At 32.7% G+C, this 23,653-nt stretch overlaps 3 protein-coding genes and 1 pseudogene across 3 annotated transcripts; 1 reads left to right on the forward strand and 3 right to left on the reverse strand.

Moving 5' to 3' along the window:
• Window positions 1-2,873, forward strand: LOC134253014 (transmembrane emp24 domain-containing protein 6-like; annotated as a pseudogene).
• Window positions 2,874-7,640: 4,767 nt separating this feature from the next.
• Window positions 7,641-9,468, reverse strand: LOC134253015 (uncharacterized). Its single transcript, XM_062735539.1, has 3 exons — window positions 9,446-9,468; window positions 8,623-8,999; window positions 7,641-8,419 (listed from the first exon to the last, which is right to left on the reverse strand). The coding sequence occupies exons 1-3, from the start codon at window positions 9,466-9,468 to the stop codon at window positions 7,641-7,643; spliced, it is 1,179 nt and encodes a 392-aa protein (XP_062591523.1).
• Window positions 9,469-11,144: 1,676 nt separating this feature from the next.
• LOC134253010 (uncharacterized) lies at window positions 11,145-18,181 on the reverse strand. The gene is made up of 2 exons (XM_062735537.1): window positions 18,061-18,181; window positions 11,145-14,231 (listed from the first exon to the last, which is right to left on the reverse strand). Exon 2 carries the CDS (start codon window positions 14,194-14,196, stop codon window positions 12,568-12,570), a length of 1,629 nt encoding a protein of 542 aa, XP_062591521.1. The 5' UTR covers window positions 14,197-14,231; window positions 18,061-18,181; the 3' UTR covers window positions 11,145-12,567.
• Window positions 18,182-21,417: 3,236 nt separating this feature from the next.
• Window positions 21,418-22,541, reverse strand: LOC134253016 (uncharacterized). The gene is made up of 2 exons (XM_062735540.1): window positions 22,071-22,541; window positions 21,418-21,951 (listed from the first exon to the last, which is right to left on the reverse strand). Exons 1-2 carry the CDS (start codon window positions 22,539-22,541, stop codon window positions 21,418-21,420), a joined length of 1,005 nt encoding a protein of 334 aa, XP_062591524.1.
• Between the last annotated feature and the right edge of the window lie 1,112 nt (window positions 22,542-23,653).

A 23,653-nucleotide genomic window follows, 5' to 3' on the forward strand; every position in this document is an offset into this window, starting at 1 on the left:
CTGCAAGGGTGTTTTTCTATATTTCGATTATTCATATGTCAAGTTTTAATGAAAGGTCCTTTATCGTCATTACAATCTAGCCATACGACAGTTGTCTCTGTACAAGCTAGACACAATGTATGATTGTATCGATTATCTCGCTATTCTGTAACAAATTTTACGTCCTGGTGATAAACAATATGTTCTCAACATATGTCGTGCTAGGTACGGCGTGTCTTTGGAATCTATTTCTCCAAGTGATACCAGAACGAGTTACTGAGGAGAACACTGCATGAGGACTTTAGCTTTGATGGCCTCCCTGGGGCTCAGCACGAATTCAAAATAGAGGTTCCTGCAAGCCAGGAGGAATGTTTTGTACAGAGAGTGGCACAGAATGCTAATCTTTATGCTTCGTTTGAGGTAGGCGGGCCGTACATATGTACGTACAGTTAGATACAAAATGCTAAAAGCAAAAACAATGAAACACTATCTGGCGTAGACAATACCTATGAAATGCATGTACTATTGTATAGTTACATGGTTTACAAGTTTAACTCCAAAATTCAAAGATCGGATTACAAGGAAATACTATAATGTACATGTAGTGGTGGGGTAAAAATTTCTAGGCTGGGGGAAAATATTGGTTTGTAGGAATTTGATTTCATTGTTAGAAAATGTTTACATGTAGAAATAATGCATATTTGAACTTTAGTTTTCGTGTTGGAAATGAATTTGTTGGTCTCTCCATACCCCGTAAACAACGAAAATGACATCCCTCGAAAAAATAATGATTTCACAGCATTAAAGGATATATACTAGTACCTTAATTACTCTGTCTAAGGCCAAAAGTAAAACGTCTGTTTCCGCGTGTCGTTCGTATATGCTTGAAGCTTCTTTTAGAATATATAGATTAATAATTAACAACGTTCACCTAATTTGGGGGGGGGGGGGGGTAGTGGCCAAATTTTTTCAAGGCCAACTTCAATTTTTTCCTATATTTCTTTGCTATGAATATACTGCGGCAAAAAGTGGGGGGGGGGGGGGGGGCAACCATGTTTTTCAATGGACATTTCCTTCAGTAAAAGTAATGTCGGGGGAAAGGGGGGGGGGCAGGCCTGTTGCTAAGTGCCTGATAGTTGATCATGCATCCGGATACCTTTGCTGACAAGTATAGTATACAAGTATTGTGTTATGTCCTTATAAAGTAAGCGACACATTGCTACGTCCATATTAGATGATATATTTAACTTACTTTCATCCTTCATCTATGGATACTAGAATTCCCTGGAAAGTTTTAATTTATTTTTATCATCCGGTTAATAAATATGACTTAATTTATTTCATCTAATGAAAAGCATATTCCATGATTCTTGCATTCTATTTTCAGGTTCTTCGAGGCGGTGATCGTATAGTAGACTTTTATGTGAAGGATGGATATAATAATATGATCAAAGAAATTATTTACAAATCAGAAGGGAGTATAGAATACACGGCTCCTGACACTGGTATGACTAATATACTAGATAGTCAATATATGCTTTATAATCTGTAATGAGGATTTATTGATTCGATCTGTAGATATTAAACATCACATGGAAAAATGAACTTGCAACATTGTTTTTTGGAAGTCACCTAGAGTTGTTGTTGTTGTTGATTTGAAAATAAAAAAAATGAAATCTCAGATTTGTTAACGAAAAAAATCATTATACATATATTTGGACAATGCAATGCATACTGTTGTTTTTTTCCAATGGATATTTCTTCTTGTAGTTGTACAATTAATATATATTTACTTCTCATAGCAATATGCATAAAAATAACAATTAAGTAAATTATCAGATATGTGTTCAAAATATTCATAGCAGATTTTTATCGAAGCTTGTATACATTTATATTGTGACGGTGGTTGAAGAAGAATGGACCAAGTATGTAGCCGAAGTAGAGGGATTGCAAACAACAGTTCAAAATTTCACGGTGAGACATCTAAACGCGATTGAGCAGTATTACGTTACTGTTGCTGCAAGTCGTGTAGTCGTTCTATATATTTATTTCTGCCTTAGTTGCAACAGTTCATTCCCGTACTAACAATGAAAGACATTTATAGTCATATCTTTTTTTTTTAAAATCATTTAAAATTGGATAATGTATAGATTTAAGTCAGTTAAATATTGTACTATTGTTATATATGCTTGTCATTAATATATGTGTAATTGACTGAAAAGTAAATTAAATTGAAAAAAGTTCTAACGGGAATTTATCGATTGATAAAGGAAGTGTTTATTTATAAGAAATAAAGGAGAAGAATCTGTACTTGCATGTAAATATTTAGAATAAAGATTAGCTGGTATGAGGTTGCAATGAAATTGCACTAACTTGTCTGAAAGAAATGAAAATTGTCAACAAGGAGTAGAACTTCATTATCTGAAAACATACAAACATCTCGTACAATTAATTTTTGCACTATTCTAACTGCCTCTTTATAATTCATTGCTTCTTTGCAGACTTCCATCACAGAGGTTCAAAAGTCTATAGACCAAGTACGATTGCACCAAGCCACTAGTAGAATGAACGTTATAAAGGACTGGTATTTACTGACCGGAAATAATGCTTACGTCATGTATTGGTCCGTTTTCCAGATTGTTTCTATTTTAGCAACGTCTTGTTTTCAAGTGTACTTTGTAAGAAAATTATTTAGTATTCCCAATGTGACTCCTTCATCCAAACCAAGAGCTTACAAAGATGACAGCAAACTTAGATATAAAACGGAAGACTTTTTATTTTATTGCATACACATGTATTATCTTTACCTTTATCGTTATTATCATATATTTACATCTACTGAATATTTTCTCCTTTATCTCTTAAGAAAACCTATTGCGTTAATCACTGCATGAACTTAGGGCATGTCGCCTGTACAGATTTCTTGATCATTGGCTGTTGGTTTGAACATATTTATTGTAATATAATTACAAAGGGATTGAGCACAAGTACTTAATACTTATAACGCTCTCTCCCTATACATGTAAATTACACATTGATATTGTCACAGTTAAACATGCTATATAAAGGATTCAGAATTTGCAAAAGTAAACAAATTGATGCATTTTGCATAATTATGTATAAATATATAAAAGTTTAACAAATTCATATATTAATATATAGGTACAGTAATTAACAAGGAAATCTACCAGAATGCTTAATAAATGTTTGAACAAAAGAAAAGAGACGTTCATTCTCTGCAGCACTCAGTGATTCAACCCCCCATAATAAGACATGTGTATCTAATATGTGGATTTTATCAAATTGTAAAAATTTATTTAAAAATTCATTTCTGGCATTCACATACTTTGGACATACGAAAAAATAATGGTATGTGTCCTCAACTTTACCACATGTGCACAAGGGACTTGATATTAAATTGCATCTATAAAGGTCGTTATTTAATACACAATTATGTCGTAGTCTGGTTTGAAGAACATTAAGTCTTCTGTTACCGTAATCAAAGTAAGAAGGTGGGGCAGATCTAGATTTTTTATTACTTATTTTAGATTTGAATTTCGACATTGACTGTAAATTTCGAGTTTCAAGTGGAATGGAGTTCCATTCGTTAACTACAGTAGGAATAAACGTAGACTTATAAGTTTGTAATCGACACTTTGGAATATCATAATTTTGAGAATTTCTTGTCGAGTAGATAGATGTGTTACAGCGCATATTTGGAAGGATGTCCATTAAGTATTCTGGCACTAAATTATTATGAAGTTTGAACATTAATCTAGCTTCTTGTCTTCTACAACTAAGCGGTTCCCATCCCGTTTCAAAATAAAGTGAATCTTGGGAAGCTATAGTTGTTAACCCTGTTACAATTCCAGCTGCATAAAGTTGGTTTTTCTAATTTATCACTATCACCCTGTTGACAGCACCCCCACACCACTGAAGCGTATTCAAGTTGCGGTCTTATGAATGATGTATACATGAGTGAGAGTGTTTTTCAATTTACTTTAAATTTTAATTTTTTTAAAAGGGACAATTTTTTGTAAGCAATAGACAGTATATTATCAATATGTGGTGACCAACTGGCATCGTGTGAAAATAGTACTCCGAGGTGTTTGTGTTCCGTAATGAAGTCTAATTCACATTGTTGAAATAGAAGCTTAGGATATTCTATATTTTTCTTTGTGCTAAACATCATTACTTTTGTTTTAGAGGGATTAAATTTCAATAACCGTTTTTTAGACCATAGTTCCAGAGCATTTAAATCTTTGTTTAAGTCTCTTTCAATTATTTTCATATTATGAGACGAATGCTGCAAAGAATTGTCATCAGCAAATAATCTACAAAAAGTAACCATATTATCAGCAACATCATTAACATAAATTAAGAACAAAAGTGGTCCTAAAACTGAGCCCTGGGGAACACCAGCATATAAGGGTTTGGGCGTTGATAATAAGTTCCTATGCATCACCCTTTGGTACCGACAATTCAGATAATTCTCAAGCCATTTATACAAACTACCAGTAATCCCATATGTCTTAAGCTTAAATAAAAGACCTTTGTGCCAGACACGATCAAATGCTTTTCACAGATCACAAAAAATCATACAGCAAAATTTTCCATCATCAATAGCTTTAACAATATTATCATATGTTTCTATCAGCTGGTATACTGTTGAATGCCCAGGTAAAAAACCAGCCTGGTATTTATAAAAAAGATTATTGTCATGAAAATAATTATAAATATATTTCAACACAACTCTTTCCATGATTTTCCCAACACAACTCAACAATGACACTGGTCTGTAGTTAGACATCACAGAAGGATCTTCTTTTTTAAATAGAGAAAGTACATTTGCTAATTTCCATGCAGAGGGAAAAATACATTCACTTAGAGATCTATTAAACAATAAACAAAGAGGTTTAGCAATAGTAAACTTTGCTGATTTTAACATCTAATGACTAATATTATCATGACCAATAGCTTTGTTTGTTGGAAGAATAGTTACAATATCAATTATTTCTTGCTCAGTAATACATACAGTGTACACTACTAATTTCACTGTTACATACATGATATGCCTCAGGTAATTCTAGATCACTATCATCAACACATGATACAGATGTAAAATAGTTATTAAGTGCATCTATTTTCTCTTCGTTTGAATAAGCAATATCTGTACGACCACTATCAGATATATATTGTAATGGTGGAATATCACAGGCATTTTTTGTTTTAAAAACATCCTTCAGTATTTTCCAGTATAATTTCGAGTTGTTTTTGCTAGCATCCATAAGGTGTAATTCTAGATTATTGTTGTAATTTTCTATTGCATGTTTTTTCATATTATTAAACTTATTCCTCACTTGTTTAAAATTTGTCCAATCAGATTTTTTTTTGCTTTTTTGGGCTTTTCGCTTAAGTCTATTTTTTGTTCGAAGAGTTTTGCGCAGTGCAGAATCAAACCATGGTTTATCTTTGGGCCGTATAATAACAGATTGTTCTGGTATGCTTTGTCTAACTATATTCATAAATGTCAAAGAGAAGTTTTCCGTTGCTTGATCAACATCTTGTGCATTACAAATGAGATTCACCCAATCAGTATTTTCAATGAGTGAATTCAATTTGTCTATGTCTGCATTTTTATATACCCACACTTTACGTTCATAAGATTGGTTTAAATTAACAGTAGATTTGAGGAAAATGTATGTCGCTTTGTGATCGCTGATTGTACTTTCTGTATTTAACACGCCTGAGTGAAGAACTGACATATCTGGGTTGACTAAAATTGGGTCAATAAGTGTGTTCGACGAGCCCGTGATACGAGTGGCTTCATGGATAGTGTTAGTGAGATTGTATTTTAACAGAATTTCGTTTATGATGTGTGTTCGGGGAATGTTAAAAAAATCTACATTAAGATCTCCAACTAACATTAATTTACTGGAAATATCAGAAGCTTTTTCAATAGACCATATAAGATTATCCCAAAAGGAAATACTACTGTTTGGTGGACGATATACACAGCATAGAAGAAAATTACAGGTGGGTACACACACTTCTAACCAGATACATTCTATTGAAGTAGGTTCAAGGTCATTACGCCTAATGGCTCGAAGAGATTCTGATATATAAACAATAATTCCCCCTCCATGTGAATGTGATGGCTGTTCCATCAATGAAACGTATAAAGACGTTTGCAACATTAAAACAATAATTAATTATTAATCTATTCAATCCTACTTTAAATGATTATTTAAACAGATATAAATATAAACAATAAAATGTCTTTCTTTGTTTGTTATTACTGGAATTAACAGTCGCAGCTATTGCAGAAAAAATTTACATAACCCGCTTATGCGGGTTATGCATTTTTTCTGCAATAGCTGCTTCCGTTAATTCCAGTAATAACAAACAAAGAACGCATTTTATTGTTTAAATCATCGATGTATACATGGTATTGTCTTATTACAGAAGAAATGTAACACTGTGAAATAAATAAAATCCAAACAACCATCTATTTTATAACTTTTATTGCCTATCGACACAGAAGTGCAACCCCCCTCCAAAAAATGTGAAGACATAGTTATGTATCAAACGTGCCCCCCCCCCCCCAAATTATTTCTCTCAAACAAATCTCTTTTCACCTTTGATAATATTTAAAAATGATAAAAATTGCATTCTGGGGCCTCTTCTCTTTTATTTTTACACAAACAATGAACAAAAACGCATTCAATCGAAAGCAAGTAGTTATTCACATGTAAACGAAACCACCAGCCTTTACCGGTATATCCTCTCTGTATGTCGTACTTAGGACAGAATCTAATTAATGGTTTATTATATACAGGACCTATATTTGACCAGCTTTATCTGTTCTAATTACATGATTTCATGTTTTTTTTGATAAAATCGAAATTCCAAACAAAAAAGTACATTTGAAATATCTCCCTATTTTTAAGAAAGAAATATTTTGGTTGTAGCTGATATTGTAATGTTTCAATGACCAGAGGCAGGCGACTGGAGGAACGTTTAGAGGAAGACAAACATTGTTTTAGAAATTTCTTTCAAGTAAACAGTTTCTTTTAATTTAGATTGGGATTCATGTAAGACCTAAAACTGCTTCTAGGCTATTTAACTTTAGTTTAATAAAACAAAATGAAATTCTAAGGTGTATGAAATATAAAAGTTTATACAGGTAGTCATAACAGAACATGGATGCGACTTATCTGAAGTTAAACTTTAAAAATATTCTGAATAAAATGTCCATCCTTCAGCCACATCTATTAGAAAAATTACTGTTATTTAGTAATTTGAAATTCGCATTAAGTTTGTTTTCATTAAGCTGATCTCTTTAGATTTTATCATCACAATATGAAAAAAATATTCATAATTAGATTAGATTATTAAACACACTTTAAAAATTGTCTTTTTTTAAATGAATTTTCAAATCAATAACTAAAACACTGACTTAATCCCTGAACATTAAAATCTTTGCATGTTGTTACATCTTGAGTATTTTAGAAATTTAAGGTCCCATTTATCATATTTCTCTATTTTATGACGATTGATGAAAAACCACAGTGACACTAAAAGAATTTCCATTATTAAAAAGAATATGTAGATATTGTTATAATATTTCTTCGCAGATTGTATTAAAGAAATCAAACCGTTTATTCTGTATATGTGATGACCTTCACATTTCCACTCTCAAACTGCCCCACCCACAGTCGTCCCAGTGTGTCTAGACTCATTATTCCACATAAATCTAGACGACGGAGAAACTGACCGTCCTGATCAATGATGTGGGTACAGGAATTCCTGACATCCCGTACTATTATTCGACCCGCGGAGTCTGTGACAATACTAGTAGGAAAAAACTGCTCCTTCTTAGATTGCTCTCCTTTATATCGGAACCGTAGTATTCCTGCCTTATTCACCACAATGACTATCTTACCATTGACGTCAGATACACAGATAACCCCGTTGTTGTTTTCCGTCACAGAGAGCATGTATTCTCCTCCTTTATATAGTGGATGACCATGGTCGTCCTTCTCTATCTCCTGCTTTATTGTTTGGCCTTCATATTGGATAATTTTACGTTGTTCATAATTAGATGTGCGCATACTGACCAGTATGTCTCCTGATTGTGTGCAACACAGTCCTACTGGTTTCCATCCCTGTAGTGCTTTGATCTGTGCTCTTGTCTGGTGGACGTCATTGATTACTTCATTTTGTACATCAGTGTACAGCAGATGTCCTTTTTTTGAAACTGAAATGTCACTAGGATGATTTGGACAAGTAGAGATAACGGTCTCCTGCACAGAACCTTGTAAGTTGATACGAGTAATGGCTTTACTATTATGTCCTGTCACCCACACCTTCTCTGTATTTAGACATGCTATCCTCCTCAAATCTGTTATTCCAGTGTGGAAGGATGCGATTTCTACAGCTTTTTCTTAGAAGCTCATTGGATATATCTAATTTGTAGATCGGTTCTGTTTGTATCTTGGGTTCTGTTACTAGTAATTTTCCAAAATCTTGGCAAAGTTTTCCTTTATTAGTCCTCGGAAACGAAAGCCGGTAGTTCCAGATCTATTTGTAAAGGAATCTTTAGAAACTTCTGAATATTGCTTTCATATTTTGTGATTTGACTAACGTCCATGGACTGAAAAATCATTTCGTTTTGAAGAGCAATTTCATTTAGGCTTTCAAGAGCATTTTTGACTTCCTTCTGGTATTCTTTTAATTTTCTAATGCCATTTCCTCTCATATCTGCAATATCTTTCTTGTTTTTTGCCACGATTTCCTCAACGCATCGCTGCCATTTATCTCCATGTTCAATGACTAATTGTTCTAATTTGTCACATTTAGCATTTAAAGCAGCTAATTTGGATTCTAATTCTGTATCTGCTTTTTCTAATTTCGGAATGATGTCGTCTTTAAGATAAGCTGTGTCTTTCTCTACAAGCTTTTTTTTTTCATCAACAATGTCCTTAATTTCAATAATTCTATGGCCATTATGGGCCCCGCTGAGACATATTTAAAGCAAACTTCTAAATCACAATTCTGGCACCTAACTGTACATTTTTCGCCACTATGGGCTTTGAAGTTTGGAAATGAAAGGTGGAATTTTCTCTCTCGGTATTTGACTATATCGTGATTAGAGGACGATGACGTCATACATGTATTATTAGTTACACAGTCAGTTAGTGACCTTAAATACGGATTCATACAGGGTCTGAAAGGGAAATCCGTATTGAGCGAGGCGAAGGCGAGTCCCAATACGGATTTTCATTTCAGACCCTGTATGAATCCGTATTAGGTCACTAACTGACTGTGTTACGAATTTATCCCGCTGAAGACCTTTTTCAATATAAACAAAATATTTGTGCATATTATGAAAATATTAAGTTTTAATCCAATAACAATCAACATAAAATACCGTTATTACAAGAAATTCAACTAAACTACCTACGTAAACAGTTTCTTAGCCGCCATTTTTAGACCTATTTACAATATAACAACGCTTCGAACGGAATCGCGTGCCCGATTTTCATATTACGCCTCGACGGAGACGTAATACGGAAACGGAGACCTAATACGGAAAATTTCAGGGCGTCGCGTGATTAGCTTTTATCCAATCAGTAATGGACAAATTTGTCTGAAGCGGGATAAAGTGTTTTCCGACGCATTCTTCACATAAGTTGACCTGACAGGGATTACAGTGAAGAAGGGCGGGTCTCCTGTCACAGAGGTGACACTGGATAATGTCTTGTGCTTTGGTTGTACTGGTGGCCATCTTCTGCAGAGAACAAATCTTCGATGTATTCAATCTAGAATCAGACCAAATCTCAATAAAATAATTCATTCATGTGGGTGTTTTTGTTTTGTTTTGTTTTATCTTGATATTTTTGCATCCTTCATAAACTATGAGAGGATTTGAATGTGACAATAAGGGCAAATAAACAGTGTACAAAGCCACGTCCAGCCCTAAATACATCACAACGGTTGAAAAATGCATGACGATGGATAATACTCAGTATATAAATTAATAACTGTGGAGAATATGCACGTATCTTCAGCATAATTTTTTTTATTTTAAATTCATTCTAAATGAATACATTCAGTATATCCAGAGAAGAAATTGCCAATGGATTTTTCTCGGCTAACGTTGAAATTGTTATCCCCAGCTATTGTGGCTTCGCCTCGGTCAATATATAAATGTGTCAACAATGGATAACAATTTCATACATTTCACTAAAAAGTAAATTCTAATACTAGCCATAATAAATACATGTGTAAAAAATACCATTATCTCTTTCATTTTCAATATCAGCCTGTTCCAAAGTTCAACTTTCGGTTTGAAAAGTTTTGTTTTTGTCCCGCCTTCTACACACAAATATTTGTTTACTTTTTTCATTAATCCAATAATCAAGTTTGTCTTTAGAATTAACTTCAGAATTAGCTAAGTCGTGTTGCTTTACATGAAAAAAATCTCTTTAAAAATATAGAAAAATAAAGTTGCGCTTTCTAATTCAATTATCTTTCTTTGAATATTTGGAAGGACCGACCCACCTAAGAATCAGACAAAATCAAATTTTCTTGATAAGTCAGTGTTTGAAACTTTACATGGTCATGCATCAGGAAGTATGTATTACATATATCTAATGAACTGGAAATGTTCAGGCTTTTTCTAATTTAATACGCAATATATTGAGAAAATATTATGAACATGAGTAGTACAAATCTATACAATGGTATGGGTACTGAAGCCTTAAAACAACAAAAAATTAAAACAGCAAACACTATGAGAGAAAGTTATATGGACAACGAATCAGCTATTTAAACATTATAATATTTGAATTGAAAATGTTTGTGACATCTTAAATGACTTGACATATAATTACAATGGTTACTATGGATATAACCTAGATATCAACTCGATGACAACTAATACAAGAAGGATACAGACTCCTCTCAATATAAAATACATTTAAAATACGTTTTGTAATTTATATTAAAAAAAGGCAAGACTTGTTACTTTTTTGGGGGGGGGGCATCTTCGCTATCCAAGGGTGACGATCCACTCCTCTCCTCTTTTCCTCCTTGAAAAGAGGAGAGGAGCGGATCGTCACCCTTGGCTAGCGAAGATGAGGGGTGGGTGACATTGTTACTCATAAATGCCCAAATCTATTAATTTTCGGGATACTTTTTTCCTGACGTACGGAAGGGGTAACTACAATTAGAACAACCTTTTCCTTCAAATGAAGCATAGAATTTAGATAACCCTTCGTTGAAAACAAAATTTGTATCAAAAATTTTGAATCCAATTTTTTTTTCGTTGTGTGCATAGAGCAATGATTTCTCTGGGAACCCCGGTTTAAAAAATTAGATCAATTTTTTTCCAAACTGTCAGTCTCCATTAACCGCGGGTATTTGGGTGATCTCTGAATCATATACTTAAAATTCAGTAAAGAGACACGACAGTTTATTGTCCTGTTCTTGTTAAATTTCTTAAAATTAAAAAAATCATTTACGACTTAGTGTAATTAAAAATACGTAGAAATATAAAAAAAAATTGAGTGAAAAGTTTAATTTGATATCATTATCAACTTTTGAAACAGAAAAACAGAAACACGGTACTTATGTTTTCATTCCAACTTCTTATTAACCGATTGGCATTCAGTTGCCAACTCGAAACAAAAAAATCGTCCAAAACTACTCCCCCATTTCAACTAAAAGAAGGGACATGCATCATTGTCGTTAAATTACATTCAATGAGGCAAGCCTTTATTCTTCAGGTAAACCAAATTGTTCTTTCCTGAACGTAAACATTTATTTTATTTCACATATCTAAGTATTGTCAATATACATAAGTGATATCTACCATGCTACAGAGATTACGTATTACTGCCAATATTACAAAATATTCTAGTGTTAATCATTTTTTAAAAATCATAATGTTAAATTAAAGGTTTAAGATAGCACATTACAATGTATGTATGAACAAACCCTAATTCAAGGGTAAACAGAAGCATAACTAAAAAAGAATGTCAATAATACATTTAGTATTTTTTGCGTTAATATTCCCCATCATAACCGTATACATCAACTGACATTATTTTATTCGAAACACAACTTTATTCGGAAAAATAGTGCAACCTTAACTTCAGAATTATGTTTTGGACATGTTATGGTTATACAGGAATTTAGATTGTGATCAACAAGATTATCCCTTTACATAATTATCATGATGTCATGATAAAAATATCTATAGATAAAACTTAAAGCAATATTAAATAAAACATCATGATTTTTGAATTATTTAAAACGTTGACTTATTCCCAACATAATTATTTCCGAGTCCATTGTTGCAGCCATAGTATTTTGATTTACAATTTCGCATATTTTTTTACATTAATTTAAGGTTCAATTTAGCAAATGATTTTTTCTATATTTCTGTATTGATGAAATACCACCTCAAACTACATTTTAATTTTTTAATTATTCTTTTTTTTTTTTAAACAAGAACTTATTTAATGAAAAAATATTCTTCATAATATTTCCTCGCAGATTGTATTTAAGAAATCAAATCATTTATTTTGTATATTTGATGACCTTTACAATTCCACTTTTATACTCCCCCACCCACAGTCGTCCCATTGTGTCCACACTCATTATTCCACAGAAATCCAGACGACGGAGAAACTGACCGTCCTGATCAATAATGTGGGTACAGGAATTACCAACATCCTTTACTATTATACGACCAGAGGAGTCTGTGACAATAGTGGTTGGATCAAATTGCTTCTTCATCGTTTGTTGTCCTTTATATCGGAACTGTAGTTTTCCTGCCTTATTCACCACAACGACTATCTTACCATTGACGTCAGAGGCACAGATATCCCCGCTATTGTTTTCCGTCACAAACAGCATATTTTCTCCTCCTTTATATAGTGGATGACCTTGGTCGTCCTTCTCTATCTCCTGCCTTATTGTTTGACCTTCATAACGGACAATTTTATAATGCTCATCATTAGATGTACACATACTGACCAGTAAATCACCTGATTGTGTACAACACAGTCCAACTGGCTTCCATCCCTGTGGTGTTGTGATCTGTGCTGTTGTCTGATGGACATCATTGATTACTTGATTATCCAAGTCTGTGTACAGTAGATGCCCTTCATTTGAAACTGAAATATCACTAGGATGGTTTCGACAAGTAGAAGTTATAGTTTCCTGTACAGAACCTTGTAGGTTAATACGAGTAACGGTTTTATTATTCCTCCCAGTTACCCACACCTCATCTGTATCCAGACATGCCATCCTCATCAACGGTGTTATTTCAGTGTGGAAGGATGCGATTTCTATGGCTTTGTCTAGGAGTTCACTGGATACATCTGATCTGTAGATCGGTCCTGTTTTGATCTCGGGTTTCTTTACCTTTCCAAAATCTTGGTAAAGTTTACCTTTATCTATGTCTTTGGAAACAAAAGCTGGTAGATCCATTTCTATGTGTAAGGGAACCCCTAGATACTTCTGAATATTGCTTTCATATTTTGTGATGTGACAAATGTCCATGGACTGAAAAATCATTTCGTTTTGAAGAGCAATTTCATTTAGCTTATCAAGATTATTTTTGATTTCCTTCTGGTATTCTTTTAATTTCTTTATGCCGTTTCCTCTCATTTCTGCAATATCTTTCTTGTTTTTCGCCACGATTTCTTCAATGCATTGCTGCCATTTTTGCCCATGTTTTGTTACTGATTGTTCTAATTCGTCACATTTAGCATTTAAAGTAGCTAATTTGGATTCTATTTCTGTATCTGCTTTTTCAAGTTTTGGAATGATATCTTCTTTTAAATAAGCTGTGTCTTTCTCCCAAAGCTTTTTCTTTTCTTCAACAATGTCCTTAATCTCAACAATTCGATGGCCATTATGGTCCCCGCTGAGACATTTAAAGCAAACTTCTACATCACAATTCTGGCACTGAACAGTACATTTTTCTCCGCTATGGGCTTTGCAGTTTGGAAATGAAAGATGAAATTTTCTCTCTCGGTATTTGACAATCTCATGATTAGAGGACGATGACGTCATATAGTGTTTTCCGACGCATTTTTCACATAAGTCGACCTGGCAGGGATTACAGTGAAGAAGGGCGGGTCTCCTGTCACAGAGGTGACACAAGATAACGTCTTGTGCTTTAGTTGTACTGGAGGCCATCTTTTGCAGTGTTACAAAGATCCTACCAATTTAACCTAAAAACAGTTGAAATACTCAATAAATTCTAGGTTTAGGTTGCAGTATGTGTAACTTTTGCTTTACAGTCCATTTAAGACAAGATTAATCATTCAATGAAAGTATTTGTTTGTCTTTGTATTGTTTTTTAATCCGCGCTTGCATATCATTTGCTTTGAAATATTCGCCACAGTCCTATAGATTCTTTAATCCATCTTACTAAAGACTTTGGTATAAAAAAAGATATTTAAACTAAATTTGAATATTTGATCAACGCAGCCATACTATCTATTACTAAAGTCAGTATACTCTTCACGGCTTGGGGTAAAAAGCTGAGTGGAGTGGAGTGGAGTCGTGGAGTCATGGAGTGGAGTCGTGGAGTGGAGTCTGTATTATAACAATACAGGAAGTTTGAGAACAAAACAATTTCTTTTGCTTTCTTTTTCTTTTCTCCCCTTCATTGTCGTTTTGGATTTGTGTACACTGTACCAAGAATGAAACAAGAAATAAAAGAAGTCCATGCAATAAAAAACTAACGACCTAACGACCTTTAAATGTCAAACAGAGAATCACCTAGAAATGCTAGAAATGCTTTACTACGTAATATATAAACACTATCTAAGCTGAACTTTTTGACCTTATTTGCCAATCCCAAACAGGCAAACCTAGCAAGAGGTGTTAACAGCTTTAATATCAAACAGAGAAAGAGCACTGCAGAACTGATGACAACTACATAATTATAAAGGCACATATTTTTAAAAAATAGGTTTCACTATTAAAGATATCCTCTGTGTTGGAAGGTCACAATTTTTTTTTCTGTATCTCTATCTTTGTATATAAACATATATATCTAAATATTTACATGCATATATCCCTTTTAGGAGACATGCTTCAGAATATAGGTGTTAATAGACTCGACTGACAAATACATATCATACAGCTGTGAAACATAAAATGGATAATATTTTTTGAAATGTTTGCTGAGAAACTGGCGTTGCTATGTCTGATTTTTGAAACACATTTTAAACGATGATGCATTACTTATTTTTCAAATTTTTAACCTTTGTTTCTTGAAGAGGAACTTGTGATACTTCATTCTTATAATTAGTTTTGTCACCCGCGTGGCAGTGATTGGAGTGTCTGCTCTGAGTCGCGCAGTAAGGAGCTGATCCTTACATTATGGGTTTGAATTCCACTGTGGGACTAAATAGAGACCGGTCTTTCATATGAGAATGCAAACATCAATGTCCATTGTACTGTGTCGCAGTAATTACTAGCACGAAAAATACCCTTCACTGCTCAATGATCAAGTACAGTGCGAGTATAGGACAAAAATTACAGCTCAATCTCCATCCGCATGTGATGGGGTCTAAATATGAGTTTAAATTCTCGAGAGGGATGTAAAACAACATACAATTTGTCACAAAATTAGTTTCACCAATATTTGATCAAGCTTATTTTAAAATGTGACCAGAACAAAAATTATACATATCATAAGTAATGGGGAAAAATAGTGTTTTCGTTGTATTTTGCTGGTCAATATATAACATGCAGTCAATGGAGAATTTAAAAGAAAGTTTGTCCCAATAGCGATGTGCTGAAATGTATTTGGTCATTCAATTTTATTTTTAAAAAGATGACTAGTTCAAGCAGGATGTTGTCAACTTTGTGTTGTTCTTAAAATTTTATGGTTTGCTACAATGTACAAAATATTCAATGATTTGTCAAAAAATCATTACATTCAAATCAATTTTATTTTATTTTACTTGTATTATATAATGCGGTAGCTTTCAATCTCTATCTAAATTATTTTCTAAAAGTAAAACTATCTTATTTAATTGTTTGTTATTTCTCATTTTGTGTAAATATTTACATCTCTGCTTTTGGGCGTAGAGGTTAGCAGGTATTGGTAAATTGTAGGAAACACTACAGAACGTTACTATGTAGTAGATTTAGAGCTATGGAATTCAAAAAATTACTCAGGTAATCGAACACAATCCCTCCTTTCCTTTTCAACTCTATATGCCCAAGCTATAGCTGTCTGTGATCATTGAAAGACTGTTACAATAATAGTTCATATATTGTAGATGAATGAGAAAATGAGGGGGGGGATATAACCTTCAAATGTCAACACATCAATGGGAATAACTTTTTGTTTTGAGTAACAGAGACCAAGTGACCCATATGCACTCCCATCCCAACACGCGAGAAGTGTTGACAGATTTAATTACTGCCCTTGAAATGCTTACTCAGTTGTTGATTGTAAATAAAAATTTGCTTAAAAAAGAACTGAATTAAGTGGTATATTGCTTTTGTCAGCAAAAAAATCTAAATGATGTCTGTTAACTTACACAAACTAAAACAAACAAATGTGTTACTATATCTGCCCCTCCAACTACGGTATATATAATTATATACATATAATAATTAATCAATAAGATATAAATAACTTAGTTTACAACACATCTTTATGATCAGAAGTAACCAAATACATTTCATCACATCGCTATAGGGATAAACATTCTTTTAAAGTCCCAATGAATTCTGTCAAAATGTTTTTATCAATAATAAATAATTGTCTCAATGATACATATACTGGTTGATAGACTGCATGTTATACATGTTATACATTGATCAGCAAAATAAAAGGAAAGCACTTGTTTTAGGGTGGGGACATTACTTATCATATGTATTAATTTTGTTATGAGTCACATTTACAAGCTTGATCAAATATTGGTGAAACTAATTATAGGTATAAATCAAAACAGCTCCCTTTTCAAAAAACAAGGGTAAAATAATTTTATTTAAAGTTAATTGTGTGTCATCGTTTAAAATGCACAATGTGTATTTTAAAATGGAAAAAAAAAACACAAGTTGTTGAGCTCATTTCAATAAATATTTTACTTTTTAAGGTTTTCAATTCCGGTAATTATATTTATTTTAAGTCTAGTAATTAATCCTGGTCAATTATTAAACTTCAACAGATCCAATGGCTGATATGTATTTATCAGTCGAGTCTTAACACTCTATTCTGTAGCATGTCCTCTACTTAAACCAGAAAAGGAAGATACGTATTAAAAAGATAGAGATACAGAAAAATGTGTGACCTTCAAATTCCAACAAAGGGGCTATCTTGCACTTAAAATTGCTGTCATCAGTTCTGCTCTTTCTCTGTTTGATATTAAAGCTGTCAACATCTCTTGCTAGGTTTGCCTGTTTTGGGATAGGCGAATAAGGTCAAACAGTCTTGCTAAGTTTAGATAGTGTTTATATAAAGCATTTCTAAGTGATTCTCTGTTTGACATTTAAAGGTCGTTAGTTTTTGATTGCATGGACTTCTTTTGTTTCTTGTTTCATTCTTGGTACAGTGTACACATTGTATGCAAAAGAAATTGTTTTGTTCTCAAACAATCTGTATTGTTATAATACAGACTCCACTCCACGACTCCACTCCACTCCACTCCACTCAGCTTTTTACCCCCAAGCCACTCTTCACGTGTCTGTATATGTTTTGTAAGCCGACGATATCGGCTTCGCCACGGTCAGTAACGAGCCTGGAGAGAGCACGTTTTTCAAATATTACCCTATATATATATATATTTATATTTAAATTTATTTGTAGTATATAAAGCAAACACTTTTACCTATCTGTTTCATATCAGCCTGTTGCATAGTTTGAACATTACAAAATTAACTTCCGTATTGAAAATAACAGTTATAAAAATTTCGTGAGAATTGATACGCAGCGGTCAGAGAACAGGTATGATTTTGTGAAATATATATTTTCAGATGCTACCCTAAAATGTTTATTTTTATTATACTCTTTATGAATAAAACAAAGACTATTACCTCTCTGTTTTCATAACAGTCGTGTCCCAAAGTTTCTATCGTGACAAAATTAACTTTCGGTTTGAAATGCTCAATTTTGTAGTTAGAGTTGTTTCGCTTCCTACATGAATATATCAGTTAAATCCAACTGGTCTGTAGGAAAAATATATTGCTCGGTGAAGGGAAAGAAAAAATGTAATACCGTATAAGTAGAATATTTAGCGAGGATTTAATTTTGGCATTATTAGCGAGGGTGCTGACATCGCTAAAATTGAATATCGCTAAAAATTAATAGCGTATTATTTGTAATAGTTTCTTTAAGTATATAGCATTTTAAAATCGCTAAAATTACTTCTCGCTGAAAATAAAATACCATTTTTTAGGAAGAAATCGCTAAATTTGCGTCTCGCTAAAATTTCCACTTATACGGTACTAAGTATTTAAAGATGTAACTGAAAATAAATTAACCTACTAGATAACCCATGAATCATAGAAACACTTAAGAACCACAGACCTTAAGCTTAAGATTAACTTAGAAAAAAGTAACGTGTAAAAAAGATATTTTAAACTATATTAAATACAAACATCACATTTGTGCACATAAATTTAGATCTGATTTTCAGAGAACCTTTGGTATATCTGATCAAAGCAAAGCCGAAATATTAGACGATGCAATTTGGATCAAATTTAGCTTCAAAAATTTGAAGAGACTTTTATAATCGTTCTTTAAGAATATTGTCTAGGAATACAAAATCATTTTCATTAATTTTGAATCAATGTTTAGAAAAACAATCGCACTTGGAAGGCCTCAATTTTTTTTCATTGAAATTAGATTGTCTTGAGAAAGAGGCCACTCATATCTTAATGCTGTAAGAAACGCAAATATATTATATCTCCTATTCAAAACAATTCAAGAAGGCAATTTCACCAACTGGAATCGAATATATATCACCTTTTAATGAGAGATATTACCTATATCTAGATAATTATATTGATAAAAATCTTATCCATGGCTATTGAGTGGAAGGATATACAAAATACTTAACAAAAGAGAGATAAAAAAAATTATTTCAAGTAAATTTGATTAACTAGATTATAATGAATAGTGTCATCAGTAGAAAAACAAAAGCTCAAACACTTACAGTGTCACATAATAAAATTTGCATGTAATTCAAACCAAATGAAAACCATTTTCAGAAGAAAATCGATAGCGGCACCCCCTGGATTATTACTAAATGCAGAACTAACAATGAAAAATTGACAAAATGTGAAAACATGCCAATTTGTATTTAAATTTTATTTTTTACCAATACCCTTCTTATATTTGTAATCGTGTTTTTTTTTTATAACAGAAATATAACAATGTACGTCGAGTAGACTTTTATATTTATCATTTCCTTCTCCAAAAAAACATCATTTGGCAAAGAGAGTCTGTTGTTAAGAGGCAGAAGCTGTGTAGCTAAGGACGGTCTTGTTGGTTGAAACCCATGACGAGTTAAAAAGTCTGTTATTTTCTGTCTGGCCGGGCCAGTTTTTAGCCACATCTACTCCATGAATACTGCTCTCACATCGACTTTATTTAAAAAAGTTTTCGCCTCCTCTGAAAACTCTATTTTCGTGACCTTCAACATCCATTTTTATTATCACTTTATTCAGATTAAAACCCGGAAGTTTCAGTTTGTCGTCCAGAGTTGCTGTCTGGACGTTTCCGAAGTTACCTGAAACTCGACTTCCTCTCACTTTGTTTGGATTTTTATCTTTTGCTACAAAGGTTCCGCCTATATTTCCTCGGTCTGCACCTAGAGAAACTAGAGATTGTAAACATCTGAAAGAGCACTTTCTATCAAGTGAACGTTCTCTGTAAAATTGTTCAATTCATTGTAGCACACAGCCTTCGGATATTTATTGTAAGTGCATAAACAGCAACCACTTTTCTACAAAATTTTTCAACTGCCATCAAATAAACTCCAATGTTAGCACCGAGATCTAAACATTGTAACTTCGGCTTTGGATCCTGTCCTCGATATAGACTACATAAGGCACTATTGTAAATAGAGCATTAAAACCAAGGGGGTGCGTACCTCTCTTTAATTATCTATTTCATCTCCATAATATTTTTTCCTTGGCAAACTTATATTTTATTTCAAAAACATCATGTCATATAATTTTCATTAATGAAAAGAATTCAGTCTAGATCTAATAATATACATATCTCCACCATCCACTTATTGTATTTTACTTTCTTTCGTTTGTATACCATAGTGAACAGTTGAATGGGTACACAAGATATAAATGTTGTTTACTAATTGTTGAATTTTTAGAAATACACATGAAAAACACAACAATTCATATCGTCCCATTCTTATCATTGAATTCCTTATGATTTAATTATTAGTAAACAAAACAAAGTAAATGATCATGATAATTGAAGTTAGTGAAGATATTCAAAAATGTCTTTGTGAAACGTATAAGGTAGTATAATCAGTAACTTATGCCTTCATTTCAACTACATATATTTAATTGACATTTAACTCATCCAAACACAGAAACTGATAAATTGTCTCCAAAATTTCCCCCTCAATTAAGCTCATAGAAGCGCCATATCCATTACTTGTAGTAAGATTACATCCACGAATCAAATCCTTTATTACTTATGAATGTCAGATTGCTCTTTTCCTAAACAATTTTTTATTTTATAGAGGTTAATTAAAACGTAAACTTTACTTTGTATTCAAATGTCTAGATCATGTTTCACTGGCACAATGATAACATTTTCAAAATTAATTTTTAAAAAAAGCATTATATGATTGCGCTTCACAGAAAATTAAGCCCGACGTATTTCAATGGAAAAGAAGCAAAATAAAATAGAATGTCAGTAATATATTGAGCTTTTTTATTTCTCATAACAATATACAAATATGATTTTATCCACAAATACACAACTATTCTACATGAATTTGCAACATTTATTTCAGAAATATTATTAGACAAATTATGGTAATACATGTATGCGAATTCAGATTGTCATCACAAAGTTTTTCTCTTCAAATAGTATCTTGATGTCAATAATATTAATAATTTAAACTAAATAATATTAAATAAATATTTTTTTAGATTTGTTCTGTTTCCATGACTTTTTAACTAATCACCTAATTAACTATTCCCACCATATTTTTATCTTAGTACGTTCTTACATTTTTAGTTTTTTAATGAGAGAATTTAAAGATCAAATTAGCACTTCCCCAATATTTTGACGATTGGTTAAACACTACTCTCAATTATTTTAATAATAAAAAAAAACTAACTAGATTACAAATATATGACTATATGAATTTCTATAATATTTGCTATCAGTTGATATCATAGATATAAAAACATTTATTTTGTATATTTGATGACCTTTACAATTCCACTCTCATTATCCCCCACCCACAGTCTTCCCAGTGTGTCCAGACACAGTGCTCCACAGAAATCCAGACTACGGAGAAACTGACCGTCCTGATCAATGATGTGTATACAGAAATTCCCCTTATCCTTTATTATTATTCGACCCGCGGAGTCTGTGACAATAGTGGTAGGAGCAAACTGCTTCTTCATCGTTTGCTGTCCTTTATATCGGAATCGTAGTCTTTCTGCATTGTTCACGACGACGACTACCTTAGCATTGCAATCAGAGGCACAGATATCCCCGTTGTTGTTTTGTGACACAAAGAGCATCATATTTCCTCCTTTATATAGTGGTTTACCTTGGTCATCCTTCTCTATCTCCTGCTTTATTTTTTTACCTTCATAGAGGACAACTTTATAATGTTCAAAGTTAAATGTTCGTATACTGACCATTAAGTCACCTGATTGTGTGCAGCACAGTCCTAATGGTTGCCATCCCTGTGGTGCTGTGATCTGTGATGTTGTCTGGTGGGCATCATAAATTACTTTTTTTTTACTGTATCAGTGTACAGCAGATGTCCTTCTTTTGAAACTAATATATCACCAGGAAAGTCATAACAAGTAGATATGATAGTCTCCTGTACAGAACCTTGAATGTTAATAAGAGTGATGGTTTTATTTCTCCTCGTAATCCACACCTCCTCTGTATTTAGACATGCCATCCTCATCAACGGTGTTATTCCAGTGTGGAAGGATGCGATCTCTACAGCTTTGTCTAAGAGCTCATTGGATACATCTGATCTGTAGATCGTTTCTATTTGTATTTTGGGTTCTATAATTTTTCCAAAATCTTGGTAAAGTTTACCTTTATCTATGTCCTTGGAAACAAAAGCCGGTAGTTCCAGGTCTATTTGTGGGGGAATCTTTAGATACTTCTGAATATTACTTTCATATTTTGTGAAGTGACTAAAGTCCATGGACTGAAATATCTTTTCGTTCTGTAGAGCAAATTCATTTAAGCTTTCAAGTGAATTTTTGATTTGCTTCTGGTATTCTTTCAAATTCTTAACGCCATTTACTCTCATTTTTGCAATATCCTTCTTGTTTTTCACCATGATTTCTTCAATTTCATGATTAGATGATGATGACGTCATATAGTGTTTTCCGACGCATTCTTCACATAAGTTGACCTGACAGGGATTACAGTGAAGAAGGGTGGGTCTTTTGTCACAGAGGTGACACAGGATAACGTCTTGTGCTTTAGTTCTACTTGTGGCCATCTTTGGCAATGTTACAAAGTTCCTACCAATTCAATCTAAAACCAGACGAAATATTCCATAAGTTCTAGGTTTAGGTTGCAGTATGTGTAACTTTTGTTTTAAATTCCATTTAAGGACGAGGTAAATCAATTAATGAAGACATTTGTTTGTTTTTGAATTGTTTTTTAAATCCGCGCTTGCATATCATTTGCTTTGAAAGATTCGCCACAGTCCTTTAGATTCTTTAATCCATCTTACTAAAGACTTCGGTGTAAAAAAAGATATTTAAACTAAATTAAATATATTTGATCAACGCACACTATCCTCACTGTTTCCATAACAGTCGAGTTGTGTTTCTATCGTCACAAAATTAACTTTCCGTTTGAAATGCTCAATTTTGCAGTTAGAGTTGTTTCGCTTCCTACATGAATATAGCAGTTAAATACAACTCAGGTCTGTAGCGAAAAATATATTGTTCGGTAAAAGGAGAGAAAAGATGTAATACTAAGTATTTAAACATGCAACTGAAAATAAATCAATCTATTAGATAACCCATGAATCATAGAAACACTTTAGATTCTTAAATCTAACTTATAAAAAAGTAACGTGTAAAAAAGATATTTTAAACTACATTTAATATATGCATCACATTTGTGCAAAAATTTAGATATGATTTTCAGAGAATCTTTAGTATATCCGATCAATGCAAAGTCGAATATTAGATAATGCAATTTGGATCAAATTTAGCTTCAAAAGTTTAGAGAAACTTTTATAGTAGTTCTTTAAGAGTATTTTCTCGGAATACAAAGTCATTTTCATTAATTTTGAATCAATGCTTAGAAAAAAAAAAGAACTTTAAAGGCCTTAAAAAAATTACTTTTCATTGAAGTTAGATTGTCTTGAGAAAGAGGCCACTCATATCTTAATGTTGTAAGAAATGCAAATATATTATATCACCTAAACAAAAA

This window comes from Saccostrea cucullata, unplaced genomic scaffold (genome assembly GCF_032062105.1).
Source record: "Saccostrea cucullata isolate Sc308-1 unplaced genomic scaffold, CSIRO_AGI_Scuc_v1 ctg2805, whole genome shotgun sequence".
NCBI lineage: Eukaryota > Metazoa > Mollusca > Bivalvia > Ostreida > Ostreidae > Saccostrea > Saccostrea cuccullata.

Coding starts and splice junctions, on each gene's coding strand:
- LOC134253015 (XM_062735539.1), bottom strand. CDS start 9,468: ATGGCGGCTAAGAAACTGTTTAC. Junction 9,000..9,445: donor GCGGCTAAGAAACTGTTTAC/GTAGGTAGTTTA, acceptor AATATGTCTCAG/CGGGGCCCATAATGGCCATA. Junction 8,420..8,622: donor TTTTCAGTCCATGGACGTTA/GTCAAATCACAA, acceptor TCTAAGAAAAAG/CTGTAGAAATCGCATCCTTC.
- LOC134253010 (XM_062735537.1), bottom strand. CDS start 14,196: ATGGCCTCCAGTACAACTAAAGCACAAGACGTTATCTTGTGTCACCTC.
- LOC134253016 (XM_062735540.1), bottom strand. CDS start 22,541: ATGGTGAAAAACAAGAAGGATATTGCAAAAATGAGAGTAAATGGCGTT. Junction 21,952..22,070: donor TTATTAACATTCAAGGTTCT/GTACAGGAGACT, acceptor GATGCCCACCAG/ACAACATCACAGATCACAGC.